At 38.1% G+C, this 16414-nt stretch overlaps 1 protein-coding gene across 1 annotated transcript in view; it reads left to right on the forward strand.

Moving 5' to 3' along the window:
- The window catches only part of SLC25A21 (solute carrier family 25 member 21), a 233941-nt gene that overhangs the window by 195873 nt on the left and 21654 nt on the right, over positions 1-16414 (forward strand). Inside the window, exon 4 of the mRNA XM_084207172.1 lies at positions 15104-15170. Coding sequence (XP_084063298.1) covers positions 15104-15170 — 67 coding nt within the window. The remainder of the gene's footprint in view (positions 1-15103; positions 15171-16414) is intronic.

Here is a 16414-nt window from a genome sequence, read left to right on the forward strand (position 1 = left end):
CTGTCAGGGATCAAGAGGGATTATTTTTTCTTAATGCACAATTGAGTAGAAGCATGATAGAGAGGGGTTTTTTCCTTCCTTTTAAGCATGATTGGATACAGATGAAGACGTGATAGCATGGATTAGTCTTTTGACATAAAAAGGAAATCCATTTGGGGAGAGGGGGATTGTTGGAGGCTCAGAGTCTTACCTGTTTACAGTGTGGGGGGAAGAAAGGAATTTCTGCCTCGGTCTGGTAGGGTATATCAGAGGTTTCCTGTTCCAGGCATCGTCTCTGGCTCTTTCTGGCTCTTCTCTGCATTCCGCCTAGACTATTGCTCATATTCCCTGTCTTCAAGACCAATGTTGTGTTTAATCTGTATGAGAACAATTACAGCAAAGTGAAAGGGGGTTTTATCCTTATTGAGCATACTTTCAGTCACCCTGAAAAGAACTTCAAATCAAAAAGGCTTCTTACACATCCATCAGAGGTATAACATTTTGGCTTCTTCTCCTCTTGCCCTGCCATCTCCCCATTCCTTCCTTCCTTCCTTCCTTCCTTCCTTCCTTCCTTCCTTCCTTCCTTCCTTCCTTCCTTCCTTCCTTCCTTCCTTCCTTCCTTCCTTCCTTCCTTCCTTCCTTCCTTCCTTCCTTCCTTCCTTCCTTCCTTCCTTCCTTCCTTCCTTCCTTCCTTCCTTCCTTCCTTCCTTCCTTCCTTCCTTCCTTCCTTCCTTCCTTCCTTCCTTCCTTCCTTCCTTCCTTCCTTCCTTCCTTCCTTCCTTCCTTCCTTCCTTCCTTCCTTCCTTCCTTCCTTCCTTCCTTCCTTCCTTCCTTCCTTCCTTCCTTCCTTCCTTCCTTCCTTCCTTCCTTCCTTCCTTCCTTCCTTCCTTCCTTCCTTCCTTCCTTCCTTCCTTCCTTCCTTCCTTCCTTCCTTCCTTCCTTCCTTCCTTCCTTCCTTCCTTCCTTCCTTCCTTCCTTCCTTCCTTCCTTCCTTCCTTCCTTCCTTCCTTCCTTCCTTCCTTCCTTCCTTCCTTCCTTCCTTCCTTCCTTCCTTCCTTCCTTCCTTCCTTCCTTCCTTCCTTCCTTCCTTCCTCTTTACTATAATTCTTAAGAATTTAGCATTTAGTTCATATTAGGAATTAGGCTGAGCTGTAGATGATATTTTACTTTGCCAGTCCAAGCACATACAACACAAACTGCTCAATCACTCAACGAGTAAGAGAACAAATAGAGTTTACTCCTCTGGTGATTTAATCAGCGATGTGTTACAGTACTGGAAAGAAACCTAGTGTTAGGATTTTCTTTTTTGGTTGCTTGGTTGGGGTTTTTTGTTGTTTTGCAAGCAAAGTTTTGGATCGAGTCCAGGCAATTGTAACATACTGATTTTGTCCTAACCAGTTAGCACAAGTACTCCAGGATCTGGGGAGTAAGAAACTATTTCTTCCAGAACATTCATTCTCACAGGCCTTTCACTGTAAGAAGTAATATTTTTATTCTATCTTTTTAAACATAATAACTGAAACTTAGATTATACTATAACTGTTAAAAGATTTTTAACATGAAAGCTGATTGTGCACAAATGGCAAATGTATGATACTGATCCACTTTTTCAATCTCTATTTTTACCTTAAAATATAAGAATTAATGCTATACTGTGCCTGGCCCTCTGTTGCAAGACAAAGTTTTGTTAAACTTCTCTTCAACTCTTCAAGCCTAGTCTTTGTTTGCAGTTCTCAACATTTTTGGTGACTAGGCCAGTTCACATTGCATCAGTTCACCCACTTCCAAGAAAACGTTTCCAAAGGCTGTGTGTACTTCTGAAAACATGAAGACTGAGGCACCACTGTTTTCTTTAATAACTGATGAAAATAAAATGTTAGTGATTATAATCTATGTGGTTTGACTTGATTTGGACATATCCCACTGAAGATTTAAAAAAAAACCAGCCAACTAAAAGATCATCCATTACCAGTGGGTAATTTCCTGGACACCAAAATGCAAAACGTCCAAGAAAATTTTGCAGCTCCTCACAATTCTCTGTGTGTGGAACTGTGTGCAGTAACAGATGTTTCCACTGCCACAGAATTCACTAAAAACTGCCAGGGAATTTGGCCCAGATGTGCTATAGAATTACAGTGACCCTGGTAATAGTGAAACTTTAAGAAGCAAACACCAGATGTCCAGTAAAATAGTTAAAAATGAGATCCAAAGCATTTTTTTTACCACATCATCACAAACAAATACAGAGTGAATAAGCTGAAAATCTAAAGTACTACTTTATTATTTGTCATCTCTAAGATGATTCTATGTGCTTGACTTGCAGTGATATAGTGTCACTTGAATATAATGTCTTGTAGGAAAGCTTCATTCCCAGAGACTTAAATAACTTGGAAAAATGAATTAATTAGACGGGGATATACATTAAACTTAATGCAAGGTTGTATTTTTCTCCTTAGCTCCTTTTTTTACTCATTTTGCTTGAAAAGTGATTGTGTGTGCTGTGCTGCTGCTGCCTTAGGACAGCTTGCCTGCAGCCAGGATAAATGGACTGCTGTTAGTGCCAGCTAATGTAGTTCTGCTTTAGCTCAAATGGTAGCAGACTCGAGCTGCAGTACCAGGGCTCCCTGCACTGCCTCATTCTGTCTCTGTAGACGTGGTAAATGTACTTCTCCTACAAAGCACAAGTATTCATTGCATTATGAGGCACTGCTTTGTGGTTTCTAAGGGGTCCGTGTAAGGCAAACCCTGGAGACGATGGAAATTGTTGCATTTCTCTTGCCACTCTATTGATTATTTATGATTTTTTTATATCCCCAAGTGTAAGTTTTAGACATTCATTATCAGAACATACTTAAGTTATTTTTAAGTGTCTCTAAACCAAAAAAAAATTTCTGCTACAAACCCTGAATCAAAATTTAGAATTCATGAAAGACTGGTTGTGTTTGTTAGTGGTATAGATCCGTACAGGACAATAGGCATATATCAGTATTCATAAATTAGATTACTGTTTTTGCTTAAAGCCTGAATGCAGCACTACCCTGCGCTTTTCTGTCTCTGGAAAACAAATGGAAACAGGATTTTTAACTTGGAACTGGTGTTATAGCCTTCATAGATAAAAAACCAGAAAAATACAAAGGGAGAACCACAGGTACAAAAAGGTCTTGGGTGCTTAGAGAAAAAATTAAGAAATGTTTAGTCTTTGAAAGAAAAGGGGTAATTATGTGCTCCAAAGTCTCTCTTAAAATGTCTTTGCAAAAGATGTGGTATGAATGCTATTAAAATAAAGAGGGCTACACTGACTTTATTAAGAGGTGATTTACTGGAGAACTGTCCATAGGTCTGTTACTCTCTATCACACAAAAAAGGGTAAAAAATTGTTTACTAAAAAGTATGTTCTTCCCTGGAGGAAAAACTCATCATAAACCAACCAGTGCATCCTGACAAAATAGAAGTTAAGATAAACTACAGCTTTCAGAAATACTAGTGCTTAGCAATTTAAGAGTTCTCCAATTTTTTTATTTATGCAGCTTTTTAGATGACCTTCAGCTGGCCTCAGGTGATACCCTTGTCTGAATTTTTGTAACCCAAAAGGAGAACCCAAGGCTGGTGACAACACTGCTCAGTTTTGCAGGTGCTTTCACTGTGTTGCCGGTTTTGCATAGTTTCAGTACAAAATAATAGACTTGTAGCTTTTCTTGAAGTATAGACACACGTATTAGAAGCTCAGTGACACTCATGGACTTTTCAAAATTTTTACCTTATAGCAAAACAGAACCCATTAAAAGAACCTACTGTGCTGTGTATCAATGCTGATCAAGTTGGATGCTTCTTTTTTGGAGCGTTGCCTGTGGATGCCTGGCACTCCAAACCAGTTCACCATGTGTCCCTCAAGACCTGCTGCATTTACAGCCCAAATCATTACACTTGGAGCTCTCTGCTCACCCTCATCTTGCAAAACTGCTTGCAGCACAGTTTCTTGTCTCCCACAGCTGTTTGCAAGGAAGCAGCCTGTTACCCCAGTTAAGAAAACACAGGTGTGTTCTCATGTTCTTGCTGGCTGTACTGTCCATAGGTAAGGTTGTCAAGTCTCCACACCAGCTCTGTAGAACACCAGGCAATCACTGAGTCGTGTCTGGCGTTGCTGATACCGACTCTGTAACGCTCTCTGATGATGGTGACGAAGGAAGCAGTGTGGCTGCAAATTGCAGTTACCCTCAGATGTGAGATTATGGCAAACAGTGCTGCTGTAGAGGTGTAATGGTAATCTCTGGCTAATCTGTCTGAATTCTAGATCCAGCACAGAGTGGTTACCGAGCAAGCCTCATGGCGTGTTTGTGAGTTACAAAGGAAACAAGATTCTCTTTTGGAAACTCAGAGAAAATTAAAGATCTAGAAGAAAAACAAATTTGATCAAAAATTACTTTATTTTTGACATGTTGATAGTTATAAAGGTACTTCTATTTTAAGTCATAAAATGCAGAAAGTTTTGAAACAAAAAAAAAATCAAGCTGTAGACTGTAAAATAGCATGTGTTGTATTTACTTGAGTTGCTATATGAAACTATTTATTCATTTTTTCAAACTAAAATACCTTTTACGCTTTTAAAAGTAACTTAGGAGGGAGGGTTCCTTTGTTTTGTTTATTCAATGCCCAAGTGGCAAAATTTCTTTTCTGTAGAAGAATTCAAGTTGTGCAGAGTGCTGGATCAGAAGAGTATATTGAGAAAAAGAAAACATTTCAAAAGAGATGTTCAGGTTGAACCTGCTGAGGCAGGTCTGCTGCTCAAAGAACGCATTGCAAGCTTTTTTAAAAAATAAATAATCCAGTACAAACTGCCACATCACAAAGAAACAGGCTCCATCACTTTTTAAGAAAAAGCCTGTCAGATTTCTTTACAGATGTCTATGCAGATGAGGACACTGTTGGGAGGTAAGACAAGGCTACATAAAACAAGAGTAGATCACTGAATAATAAAATGCAATAACAATTAGGATAATTAGCAATTAATAATATTTAGGATAGCAGCTTCTACACTACTCTTTGCACATCTGCCTTGCCTGTTGATTTGGTCTCAAAAATTATTTACATAGCTCTGCATCACAATCTTGTAGCAGGATTTTCATCATAAAGGTATATCCCTGGTGCGAATCCTTGAAAAATCTGTTTCTAATAGTTTAACAGTCAAAATTTGTTTCGAATCCTTTGGTAAATCTTTGGTAAATCTTCTTAATTTCTCAGTTATTTAACCTTACTTTCCTGGTCCATTTTCTCTTAGAGAAACTCAGAGTCAAGGCTGGTCATCTTACGAGGTAATCACATGACATCATAGTGCTTTATGTTGTAATTTGTGAAAGAAGGATAAGCAAAATGTCATCGTAGTGTGGGACTGTCATAGTACTGAAGGCAGAATCTCTTTGAAAACATTGCTGCATCTTGACTGAAAAGGGACCTTTCGTGTTTAAAATGTATTGTGATTAAAGAAAAAAGAAATTAAGTTTGTATTAAGTTTTAACTCCTTTCATTTTTAGATAAAAGTAACACTGAGGAAAATGCATTAACCCATATGGTATTTTTAGGATGTCTTAGGTGCAGGAGGAGTAGGAGGTATCCTTTTGGGCATTGCTCCTGCATCCATGACTGTCAGTGTGTAATGCAGATCTTCACAGGACAGGGTTTTCTTAAGCAGTGTAACCTGGGCTGGGATGAGCCTGTCTGGAACACGGGGCTGGAGCTGGGTTTCACATCTGTGCCCACACTGTATCACACTGCGCAATGGCCCTGCAAAGGTGAAGCAAAAGATGTGTGACACTGCCTCTGTATCTAGGGACACTAGCTGTAACTGCAGGAAATTCGTGCTTTTCAAGGATTTATTTTCTTGCTCCTGAGTACTTACAACTTTCTGATTACTTTCATGTAAGATCATCCATATTTGATGACAAATGCAGGTATTTGTCTTTAGGCAGGCAGTTGCCATTCATACAAGCTTCCTCACACATCTGTGTGCCTTTCACTCCCATGGTATGTCTAGATGCCTCAACTGCCTGCCAGGTGGAAATGCAAGTTCCAGTATGTGTACATGTTCATGGTGCTGTTCACTGCCTTGAATTGTGCTGCAATTCTGCACACTTTGATCTCAGTGCATTATAGCACTTTTGCTCTCTACTGGTGCAACTATCAACAGTATTGCTGTTACAAAATCAGGGATCTTTCCTTATTTTCCTACTACAGGTACTGTAAAGGGAGTAAGAAAAACACCCCACAGGTCAAGATGTTAGAAGATGAAACCAAATGTTTAGTTCCTGTTTATATATATTTAATGATACACTATTTGTTTCAATGTAAAAGAGTAGTCATGAGCTTTTTTTGAAAATTGGGAAAACTATGCACGATTTTAGTTTGTTAAATATACTGCATAAAACCACTACTGGCCTAGTTTTACTTTAGACTTCAGGAGATGGATGTGTTTATGAGTTCAAATAATTGCAGACAAAATTTTGCACCTGCAGTTATGGTTGCCTGCAGTTCAGTTCAGTTCAGTTTAAGTATCTACATCACTGATTGCATCTGTAAGTTAAAAACATCTAAGTAACCTAAATTACAAGCACAAATAATTGCAGGTGCAAAACTCATACAAACACAAAATGATCTCTAAATGTTGGTCTTCAGAATCTCATTGTGAGTTGTTCCCTGTATCATGAACCTGGATTCCTCTGGGAGAGCCACTAATCTGTATAATGACACTGAAAGCCTCTTGAATCTCATATTTAACTAGCAGATGGGAAAGAATACATGGCGTCATATAACTCCCTAAGGATTATGCATGTGGATATTGAAGAGTATAACTTATTCCAATGAAGGCTAACATTAACTTGCAATCAAAAATTTCCTTCCTGAGCCACATTTTTTTTTCTGATGGAATTAAAACAACTTAATGTTGTATTTTTATGAAGTCACAACCAATTTAAGTAGAACACATTCCCAGGGTAAGCACAGAAATTTTGCTCATCTCATGACTTTTCATTTAATGAATCACAGCATCATTTTAACACAGAGAAATGCTGTCACTCTTTTCCAGAAAATACATCTAATTATCCTCTCTGTGATTTTCTTTCTTTTTTTTTTTTCTTGTCAGATAGAGTTTTCTAAGCACATCTCCTAAAACATCTATTTTTTCGCTCTGGTATCAAAATTAAAAATAATTTTCTTGCATTCTTTAGCTTCAATAGACATAGGTGTGGAGCTACTTTAAAACAGTGACTGCTTCCTGTCGTACCAGTTACGGCAGTACTGTTGGCAAAAGGGGAAAAAAACCCGTAAATTCTCTTCTAGTGTTTGAACAACTAAAACTCCTTCTGAACAAATGAAACATTCTGCCAATCCTGACAATCCAAAATGCAATGAAGAATTTTTCTGTTTCAGAAGCTCTAGGCAAAGCTGTTTTGGCATGTCCGTGGCTTGTTCCTCTTGCAAACAAAGGGGCAGCTAGAGGGAAAGTCTTTGGGGGAAGAAATGCTGTCAGTTGTAAGAAATGAGACATGCAGACCCATTCTACAGCCTGGCTAGTGATTACATGCAGGTAATTTTTAAGAGCCTAAACCAGCTGCCAGTGATAATAATGCTGCCATTTGCGCTGATTTCAACAGGAAATACATCAAACAGACCAGCTTAAGGCTTCTCAGAAGCATGGGCCAACCTGGTATTTCGTTCATTGGTGCTGGGGCCAGAGCAGCGGAAGGCGCTTGGACGGCAGAGGCAGCGGCGGCTGGAGCCCAGAGCAAACGCTGGGCTGGGCTGGCAGCAGGGCAGAGCAGAGGTGCTGCACTGGCAAGGTCCTGCCTCGCTGCCTGCCAGCTCCCACCACACTCCTGTCACTCTTGTGCCGAGGTCGGGGCAGGAACAGGCGAGAGGCAGGGTGGTAGCAAAGGCGAAGAGGGCTTTATTCAAAAGAGCCGCGCGGTTTTATAGAGCGGGACGATAGATTCCACTCTATTGGCTAACTAACAGAAACATCTCTCTCACGCACTGTCCTTGAGGGGAACAGAAAAATAAAGTAGAAAAACACCACCTGCAAATTGTTCATAGTCAACAAGTTATCACATCTTTCCAGCTCCCTAAAACTTCTCACAAGCCACTGTGAGAAAGGCTTGCTGTTTCTCTCCCTCTGTCCTGTGGCATCCGCACATTCCCAGGCAGCCACATTACTCTCTGGAAGCATTGCTGGCCCAGCTTCACCGGCTCTCAGCAGTTACAGCAGAAGGAGCAGAGGTGTGAGCATATCTACATTTTTAAAAATCCAAATATAATTTGGATTAATTATATTAGATTAATATAATTAATTACATTAATTACATTAATCTATTAGACAGGCGGTACACAGTAACAATGTACCACTTAAATAACTAATTTATAATCATCCTTGGGGACAAAAATCCAGAACAAAATATCCATTTTCCACCCATGGGAAACTGTTGAAGCTATGTTGTGTGTTACAATGCAAGGCTATATCTTCACCTTCCTAGATTATTTTTATCTTTGTTTGCGTATAGCAAAACACAGAAAGCATGTGAGAAATATGTAAATAGTATATAAAAGTAAAAAAGTATAAAAGGCCATCATTTGAATAGAAAGAAATTTTAACAAATATTCTCACTTTTTTACTGCCACAGACACAAGCAAGGAAGGAAAAAGTTTAATCTCTCAGTTTCTTGAGGGATTTATATTTAGGTGCATCCTGTAACGCATATAAATTCAGAGTGCATCTTAGAAAGCCAAAAAATTAGCAGGGGCTTTGACCAAGAGATTGAGAGGTGATTAAAACTCATGGAAGAAAGACTCATTTCTCAGTAAGAATAACAGTCACATGTATGATGGATCATAATAACTTCATAATCTGACCCACATGCAGTAAATACAGTGATGACTGTCATTTTGAATAAGTGAGGGGGATTGATGCTGATTATTAATGCATTTCTTGGCCAGTCTGATTGCTTCTGAGCCAGCTTCTCCACTGTTAGTACTTTCCTGAAGTATCTTAATCGCTTTCACCGACAGCCTCTTCCTTTTTAACCAGTCACTTTTCATGCAGTGTCCTAACTTATTTGACAGATTTCTTTCATTAATTGGTCTGCTTCTAATATTCCTATAGCTGGAGGCTTGGTCTTCTTTTAGCATGTAGTGTAAGAGTGTTACTACAGGAACAGGCTCACATATAATTCCGTTTTTTTTCCCCTAATTCCCAGGTTGCAATGAAAGCTTTGTAAAAAAAAAAAAAAAAAAGTGAAATATGCTGCGAAAAGAAGGACCCAGTAATTAGTGCCAGTGTCTAAAATGGCAGATATCTGTATAACAGACACAGAATAAAGAAGTGCAGTTACATAATAGAAATTCAGAAGCCAGCTCAGCTAACTGTGTCATTGATAGGTTTATAGGGGGTTCTTGTAGAGATGTGTATTTAACATCTGCAGTAGGATAATATACATAACATACTTCGCAAGAAAAAAAATTCTTTTTGGAGAGCAAAAGTGTCCAAGCCTGATTTTCTGTGAATGTGTCCAACCTTTAATATCTTTTCAAGTCTGCTGAACTTTGTGCCAGTTGTCCCAGAATGACACTCAGCCTTCCTCCTCAGCTGGGGAAATAGTTGTAAATGTTGGGATTGAGGGTGAATTACATGTGTGAACTGGTTAGTGGCTTGCAGCTCTCAAAATAAATGCCTAAATATAAGTCCCTTATTCTCAGTGGTAGGTACTAATTTGTGCCTGCCTTCACTAAGCACTTGCTTGTTTTTCTACAGCTTTTGGGAATTTAAAATCTTTTCAATATCCAGCTAGGTCAACACAAAGTTATTTTATAGTTATGTTAAAGTAACATTGCCCTGTGTCCATTTATTTGTTTTCTATTAGTAATAAATTCACAACATGCTACATAGCATGAAAATGAAAGGTAACTTTTTCCTGATATAAATTAAATTTTAAGCAAACTTATTCGTATTTAGACATATTTTCTTCCTCTTTTTGAACAACACCCACCTTTTTAACCAATCATGTCTTCACAATTCTTTCCCTTTGTTTAAATAAAACATTTCATAAAATCTGAAAGTTGTGCATTTGTTTCATGCAACTGATGTGGTCATCAAAGCCAGGTCTTTTATTTAAACTTGGGATAATGCAGAGGTAATGAAAGCAGAATTGGACCTAAGAGGTTTTTAGTTTCAATTATAAAACAATGTGGGTAAATGCCTTGGGTTTGACAGCACCAAAAGGAAGGGAATATTGTGCTTATGCCTTCAATCAGCTTTATTAGATCCTTAAAGGGAAAATTATGTGAAACTCAGAGGAAGAAAACAACAAGCTAAGCAAGATTGCAATTTCAGTATAATTCGGAGAAAATAACTGATTTAGGTTGGTCGTCTTGCCAGGGTGAATGACTCAAGGCTTCCAAACAAGAAATGGAAACCAGAAGGATAGGGAAAGCCTGCAAGAACAAATTGAGAAGATGTGATTGACTGTAATGTTTCAAAATCAACTGCTGCAAAGATGAGTTTGGGCTCTTGCCCAGAATACAATTGAATGGTGATGTTCATTTAGACCCTTAATGCTGAAACAAAATAAGATGAGGCTGTGTTTCTGTTAGAAATTTATTTGTTCTTTCCAGTGTCTCTAGCTGGGGATATGATGTCATCTCCTCTTTCTTCTATCAGACCCTGCAGTGATTGCTGTTGCTGCTGTTTCATAATTTTTCTGAACACGAGTTTTTTGAAGGAAGGCTTGAATCCAGGTGATAATATCTCTCAAATGTGATATGTCATCACTGTTTATATGAAAAAATTTGAAAAAATTTCATACTCCATGAGCAAATAGCCTAACTCAATTGGCCAAGCAAAGCAGAAGTATAAGATCGTTGTGTGTGTGTGTGTGTGCTTTTTGACTGGTAAACCCAGTCAAGTTTTTGTTACTATCATGCTAGTTTTTTTAATTAAGTAAATGGTTCATCCTGCAAAGATTGAAATAACTCTCTTTAATGGGTACAATTTGTAAAATGTTATTTGTAAAAGTTGTGGGCAGCTGCTTGCCCTCCACCTCAGGCACAGGAGGTTCTAAAAGCAACTACGCTTTATGCAAAAAATTAGTCAGTTGACAATAGGCAGTGATGGGATGGCATTGTCTTCTACTTCCTCCTTTCATTTATTCCTTTCATCTTACTGGCTGTGCTTACTAACCTTTTTTCTGTTTCTATTTCAAATCAGGAAGGGAAAAAACCCTAAACCACAGCTCATAATTAAATACTGAGCTAGCTCTTACCATGTTTACTGAATTACATATTGCATATATGGATGTATATCCTCAAAGTTTCATGTGTTTTAAGATTTCTAAACTTAATGTGTTCCATAGAAATAGACCTTAACTCCTTCTTGTCTGTTTCCCATGAAAAGATTTGCTTCCAAAGAGGAAGGAGGAATAAAGCAGTGAAAGCCACTTAGAGAATTCTTCACATTTTAGGGATTCATAGAGCCATGAGTATAGTTACTCGGCTCTGCAGTAACCAGTACTAGATCCAACTCTGTTCAGCATCTTCATTCGTGTTCTGAATGATGGGGCAGGGTGTACCCTCAGCAAGTTTACTGATGATACAGATGTGGGAGAGTGGCTGGTATAACAAAGGGTTGTATTGCCAGTTGGGTGGACTTTGACTTGCTGGAGAAATGGTCTGACAGGAACCTCAGGAAGTTCAACAAGGGGAAGTGTGAAGTCCTGTGCGTGAGGAAAAATAATCCCACACACCAGTGTTATATTCAGGGCCAATAAGCTGGAAAGCAGCTTTTCAGCACAGGACCTGTAGGTCCTCGTGGAGACCAAGCTGGGCATGAGCTACCAATATAGCCTGCAACCAAAGGGACTACTGATGTCCTGGGCAGCATTAGCAGGCTGCTCTAGCTGCCAGCAGGTCAAGGGAGGTGTTTACTTCCTTACCCCCACTCAGCACTGGTTAGACCACAGTTGGAGTGCTGGGTCACTCTGGGCTCCCCATACAAAAGAGACATGGACATAACATAAAGAGTTCAGTTGAAGGACCACTAAAATGATTAAAGGACTGGAGCACCTTTCACATGAGAAAAGACTGAGAGACAGAACTGCCTGGAAGGATAGAAGGCTCAGAGGGGAATCTGATCAATGTTCACAAGTACCTAAGGGAAGGGTCTCAGTAGCGCTCAGTGACAGGAAGCAATGGACACAAAGTGAAGCACAAGGGCGTCCATATGAACATTAGGAAACACATTTTTACTGTGAGGGTAACTAAGCACTGGCACAGGCTGCCCGGAGAAGTTGTGGTATCTTCTTCCTTTAAGGGTAGTTGTTCTTTGGAGGTACTTAGAGGCTGTCTGGACATGGTCCTGGACAACTGGCTCTAGGTTGCCCTTCTTGAGCAAAGGGTTGGGTCAGATGATCTCGAGAGGTCCCTTTCATCATCACCTGTTCTGTGATTCAGAAGCAATGGATAATTGCTTTTCATATTTTTAGAACTTTCTTTAGAAAGTTCTTTAGAACTTCCAACTTTCAAATAATCCACTGTTTGGTCTAATGGTGACCTGAATCACTGGTGTTTCAACACTGACTTGTGGTTTAACGCGGGATTGCTCTTTAGGAGCTGCTACCTGCCTTACAATATTGCTAAGATGACATATGTTCTGCCCAAATTCCTAGTATATCTTTTCTACATTGTCTTTGAAAAGTTTTCTCTAAGATCCTCAGAGACTGTGGAAATGTTACCAGGCTTATATATCCAATAGCTGCATGCATTTTGAATATACAAAAAGGCAACCTGGAAAAGGAACCTCTTGTGCTGTGTAAGGCTAGGCAATGCTGCTGCATGTTTTTAAAACTGATTTGTTGTTCTACACTGCATATTTCTCTGCTCAGGCATCTCTTGCTAATGAAAAAATCCAGACCAAGTCTCACTTTTTGTAGTGAGAGCTACACCAGTGAGTAAAGCAGTGGAGGACATTCATTTTCCAATTCCAATCGTGAAGTAGTAGAAACTGCAAGCGGGATGCCTGTTGGAGATATGTTTGCAGGGGTTTAGACTGAGCTCTAAGAAAGAGTTTACAGGGATCTGTGTTCTTGTAGCTGATCCTACTTGGACTTCAGTTTCAGTTTGAGCTCACATTAAAATGTATGAATCACCTTCTTGATGTTATTTCACATCTCAATTGCTTGATGAATCAGCAATATGCTCTGCATGTGTATGAACCATTAAAGACTAAAATGGGCCCAGGACTAAGAATAAAGACCAAGACGAGGCTGGATGGGGCTCAGAGTAACCTGGTCTAGTAGAAGATTCCCTGCTTATGGCAGGCAGGTTGTAAGTATTTTTAAGGTTTTTTTAAGGTCCCTTCCAACCAAGCCATTCTATGTTTCTATGATTGTATGATTCTGTGGGTCCATTATATTTATATTGTTATATCCATATCTATATTAATAGATGCATTAATGTATATTTGTATGTTTATGTTTGGAAAGGAAGACTTTGGGAAAATTTAAACATCTGATGACAACTGAATTCCTAATCTCCTACTTTTCAGTATTTTGTCATTAAACCCTCATTATGTTAAATGCTGAAATTTCCCTTTTGTTGTGGACAGGAGTTGGTACATTGCTTTCTTCAGAGTAAAGATATGCCCAACCTGAAGCATCTTACAAGGCCTAAAATACTTTATTTATATTGCAGAGAGCTCCAGAGAAGTGTTCGAAGAAGGATGGGGAAAATGATATAGCATTTGTAGTATTTTAAATTCACATGGGGAATATGAATTTCATTGTTTTCTTTTGACATGTAGAGATCAACTGTAGGAGAATCTATAGATCCCATGTCTCTTACACACTCTGCAAAAATATTCCAAATACGAGGCTGCTTTAGAAAGGTGAATCATCATGTTCCGACATCACCACCTTTCAACATTTTTAAAAACACAAATGCTTTGCTTTAAGTAGTTTTTTTCTGTGTAGACAGAATCCTCTTATGGTCCTGAATAAATGTGCATACATTTTGAAGATGGACAAATTGTAGGATATATTCTTGCTGACTAACAAGGTAACTTATGACCTTAAGCTAAGACAGGAACAATGCAAATTAGATGTTGAAAAACTTTTTTTTTCACTGTTAAGGTGGTCAGACATTGGAATAGTTTGCCCAGAAAGGTGGTGGAGTCACCATGCCTGGAGGTGGTGATCATTCTATGATTCTTCTTGGTGATTCCATTAAATCCCTTTCTGAACTCTCACCATGCACTATCCAGGTTAGTGTGAGACCTAGCAGACGAGGACTGTGACTATTTCTACCCCACATGGGTATTTTGAAAACTGCTTGTCATTTAAAGCATTCCCAAGACCCAGCATTATGTATCTAACCTGACCTTGTAAGCAGAGCTCAGGCTGCCTGCAAATGCCATGTGTGCTGGCATGTAGCAGGTTGTAGTTAGATGGGTATAGAGATATAGATATATAGATATATATACACACATACAGTGACAAGATACTGCCCAAATGGTTTTTTCCAAGATGAAATACATACATTCTGTCATGGATCTCTGAATAGGTAACTTGGGTTAAAACTAAGTTGCTAAAAGAAAAAGACTTAATACATTTTGAAACATGTTTAAAATTAAACTTCAAAATATGTCTCAGCTGGCATCTGAAGATGAGCAAGAAGTGTTTTTGTACGCAACTTGCTGAAGTCATAGTTTTTTCCAAATCTGTATTTTGTAACTTAAGTTTTTGATGTAAACATTGCTGTGCTAAGCAAATTAAAACAATTAAATAATAGTTCTTTTTCATTGTCAAAATGTTCCTTACCTTTTAAACACAATTTCTTTTATTTCAGAAAAACGTTGATTGAATTTTTATGTATTCGTTGCTGATTTCTTTATATCATCTCACCAGCACATGATATATTTGGTAGCACATTAGTTGTTTAGCAAGTAAGCAGAGAGAATCATTATTTGTCTGTATGCCTGGAAATGCTGAAAGTTTAATTGCTTTACTCAAAAGTGAAAATTGAATTGGCAGTATGGTATTGATATATTTTTTATCCATACAAAAATAATTTCTTTTATTTTTTTTTTCAATAGATTACTTGGCTTCTACAAAGGAATACTTCCTCCCGTTTTGGCTGAGACACCCAAAAGGGCAGTGAAGGTAAAAACCCCATGCTTCCTCCCTTAAAAGTATAACTAGGGACAGTGGCAGCTGTAAAACATTTTATTTCTCCCCCACTGACTGAGATTAGAATCTTAAACTTATTTGGCATATTAATCCTCTGATTTTTACTAGGAGGAAAGTTTCCTGTTGATAGCACAATAAAAACTGTCCTTGATTAAGAAGTGCAGGATAAGGCTCATAAATGTTAAGCTAATTTTGACCTGTGTATCAAATGTTTCTGAAAAAAAAAGGTTGCAATTATTTTATATTGTCAGAATTAATAAAATGCTTAAGTTATATTTTAGCCTCATAATTGCCTCTGGTTTGCATATTTTGTTTTACTGAAAATGCCTAGCAACTTGCAGAACAACTAACAGCTTAATAAATTAACACAAGAAGCCATTAAAGAAGCCACTAATAAGTACTTATTTAGTAGGTCTGAAGTGCTGCCCAGAGTTTTTTGTGCTCCAAAGAGCACTCTGCTCAATACTCTATCTTTTCAAGAGATTGAAGATCATAATGGATACAACTCCTCATTGTGCAAAACATTTTACTCCAGCTCTCTTACAGTTATAGATGCTAGCCTATCAAAGTGTATCTTCTGTCAAATGTTGATCTGATTTTCTTTTATTATCCTTTATTATGATTTGTAGAACAGGATTTTACTAACATTCCTAAGCTAAATGCTTCAATACATCAATTTTTTCAGTTGAGCCATTCAACATTTTTAATTAAAACCTAATTATTAAGCACATCATTCTAAAGTTCTAAATCTATCAAAGCAGCCATTGTGTTAAGAGCAAATGTTTCTTAGTCTTTTACTTCAGAACTTTGAAGTTTCCATAGTTGCAACGAATGTGTCTAAAAGCAGTTATTATACAGAATGTCTTGATTTTCCTTTCTTTCTTTTTGTTGTTTCTTTCAAAAAAGGCTGCATATGATTCTGGTCCTTAGTCTGCAATTAATCATTCACATTCCAATTCCTTTACAGAGGAATAATATTTGTATAAAGTGACAGGATGTGACCTTGTAACAGAATCCTAAAGGAGTTCTGGTAATGTCATCTTCTTGTTTGCACTGGCATTTTAGATGCAAGTGACATATGTCACTTATCTCAAAATTATTTAATAAAACCAGGAAAACTAAAGTCCTATTTAATGGCAAAGTGGCAGTGAAGAATAGATAGATAATATTTAGAAGTTTCCTAATAACTCATTTTCTTCATATTGTGATGCTTCCTC

The sequence above is a fragment of the Fringilla coelebs genome, assembly GCF_963513975.1.
Source record: "Fringilla coelebs genome assembly, chromosome: 6".
In the NCBI taxonomy this organism is placed as follows: Eukaryota; Metazoa; Chordata; class Aves; order Passeriformes; family Fringillidae; genus Fringilla; species Fringilla coelebs.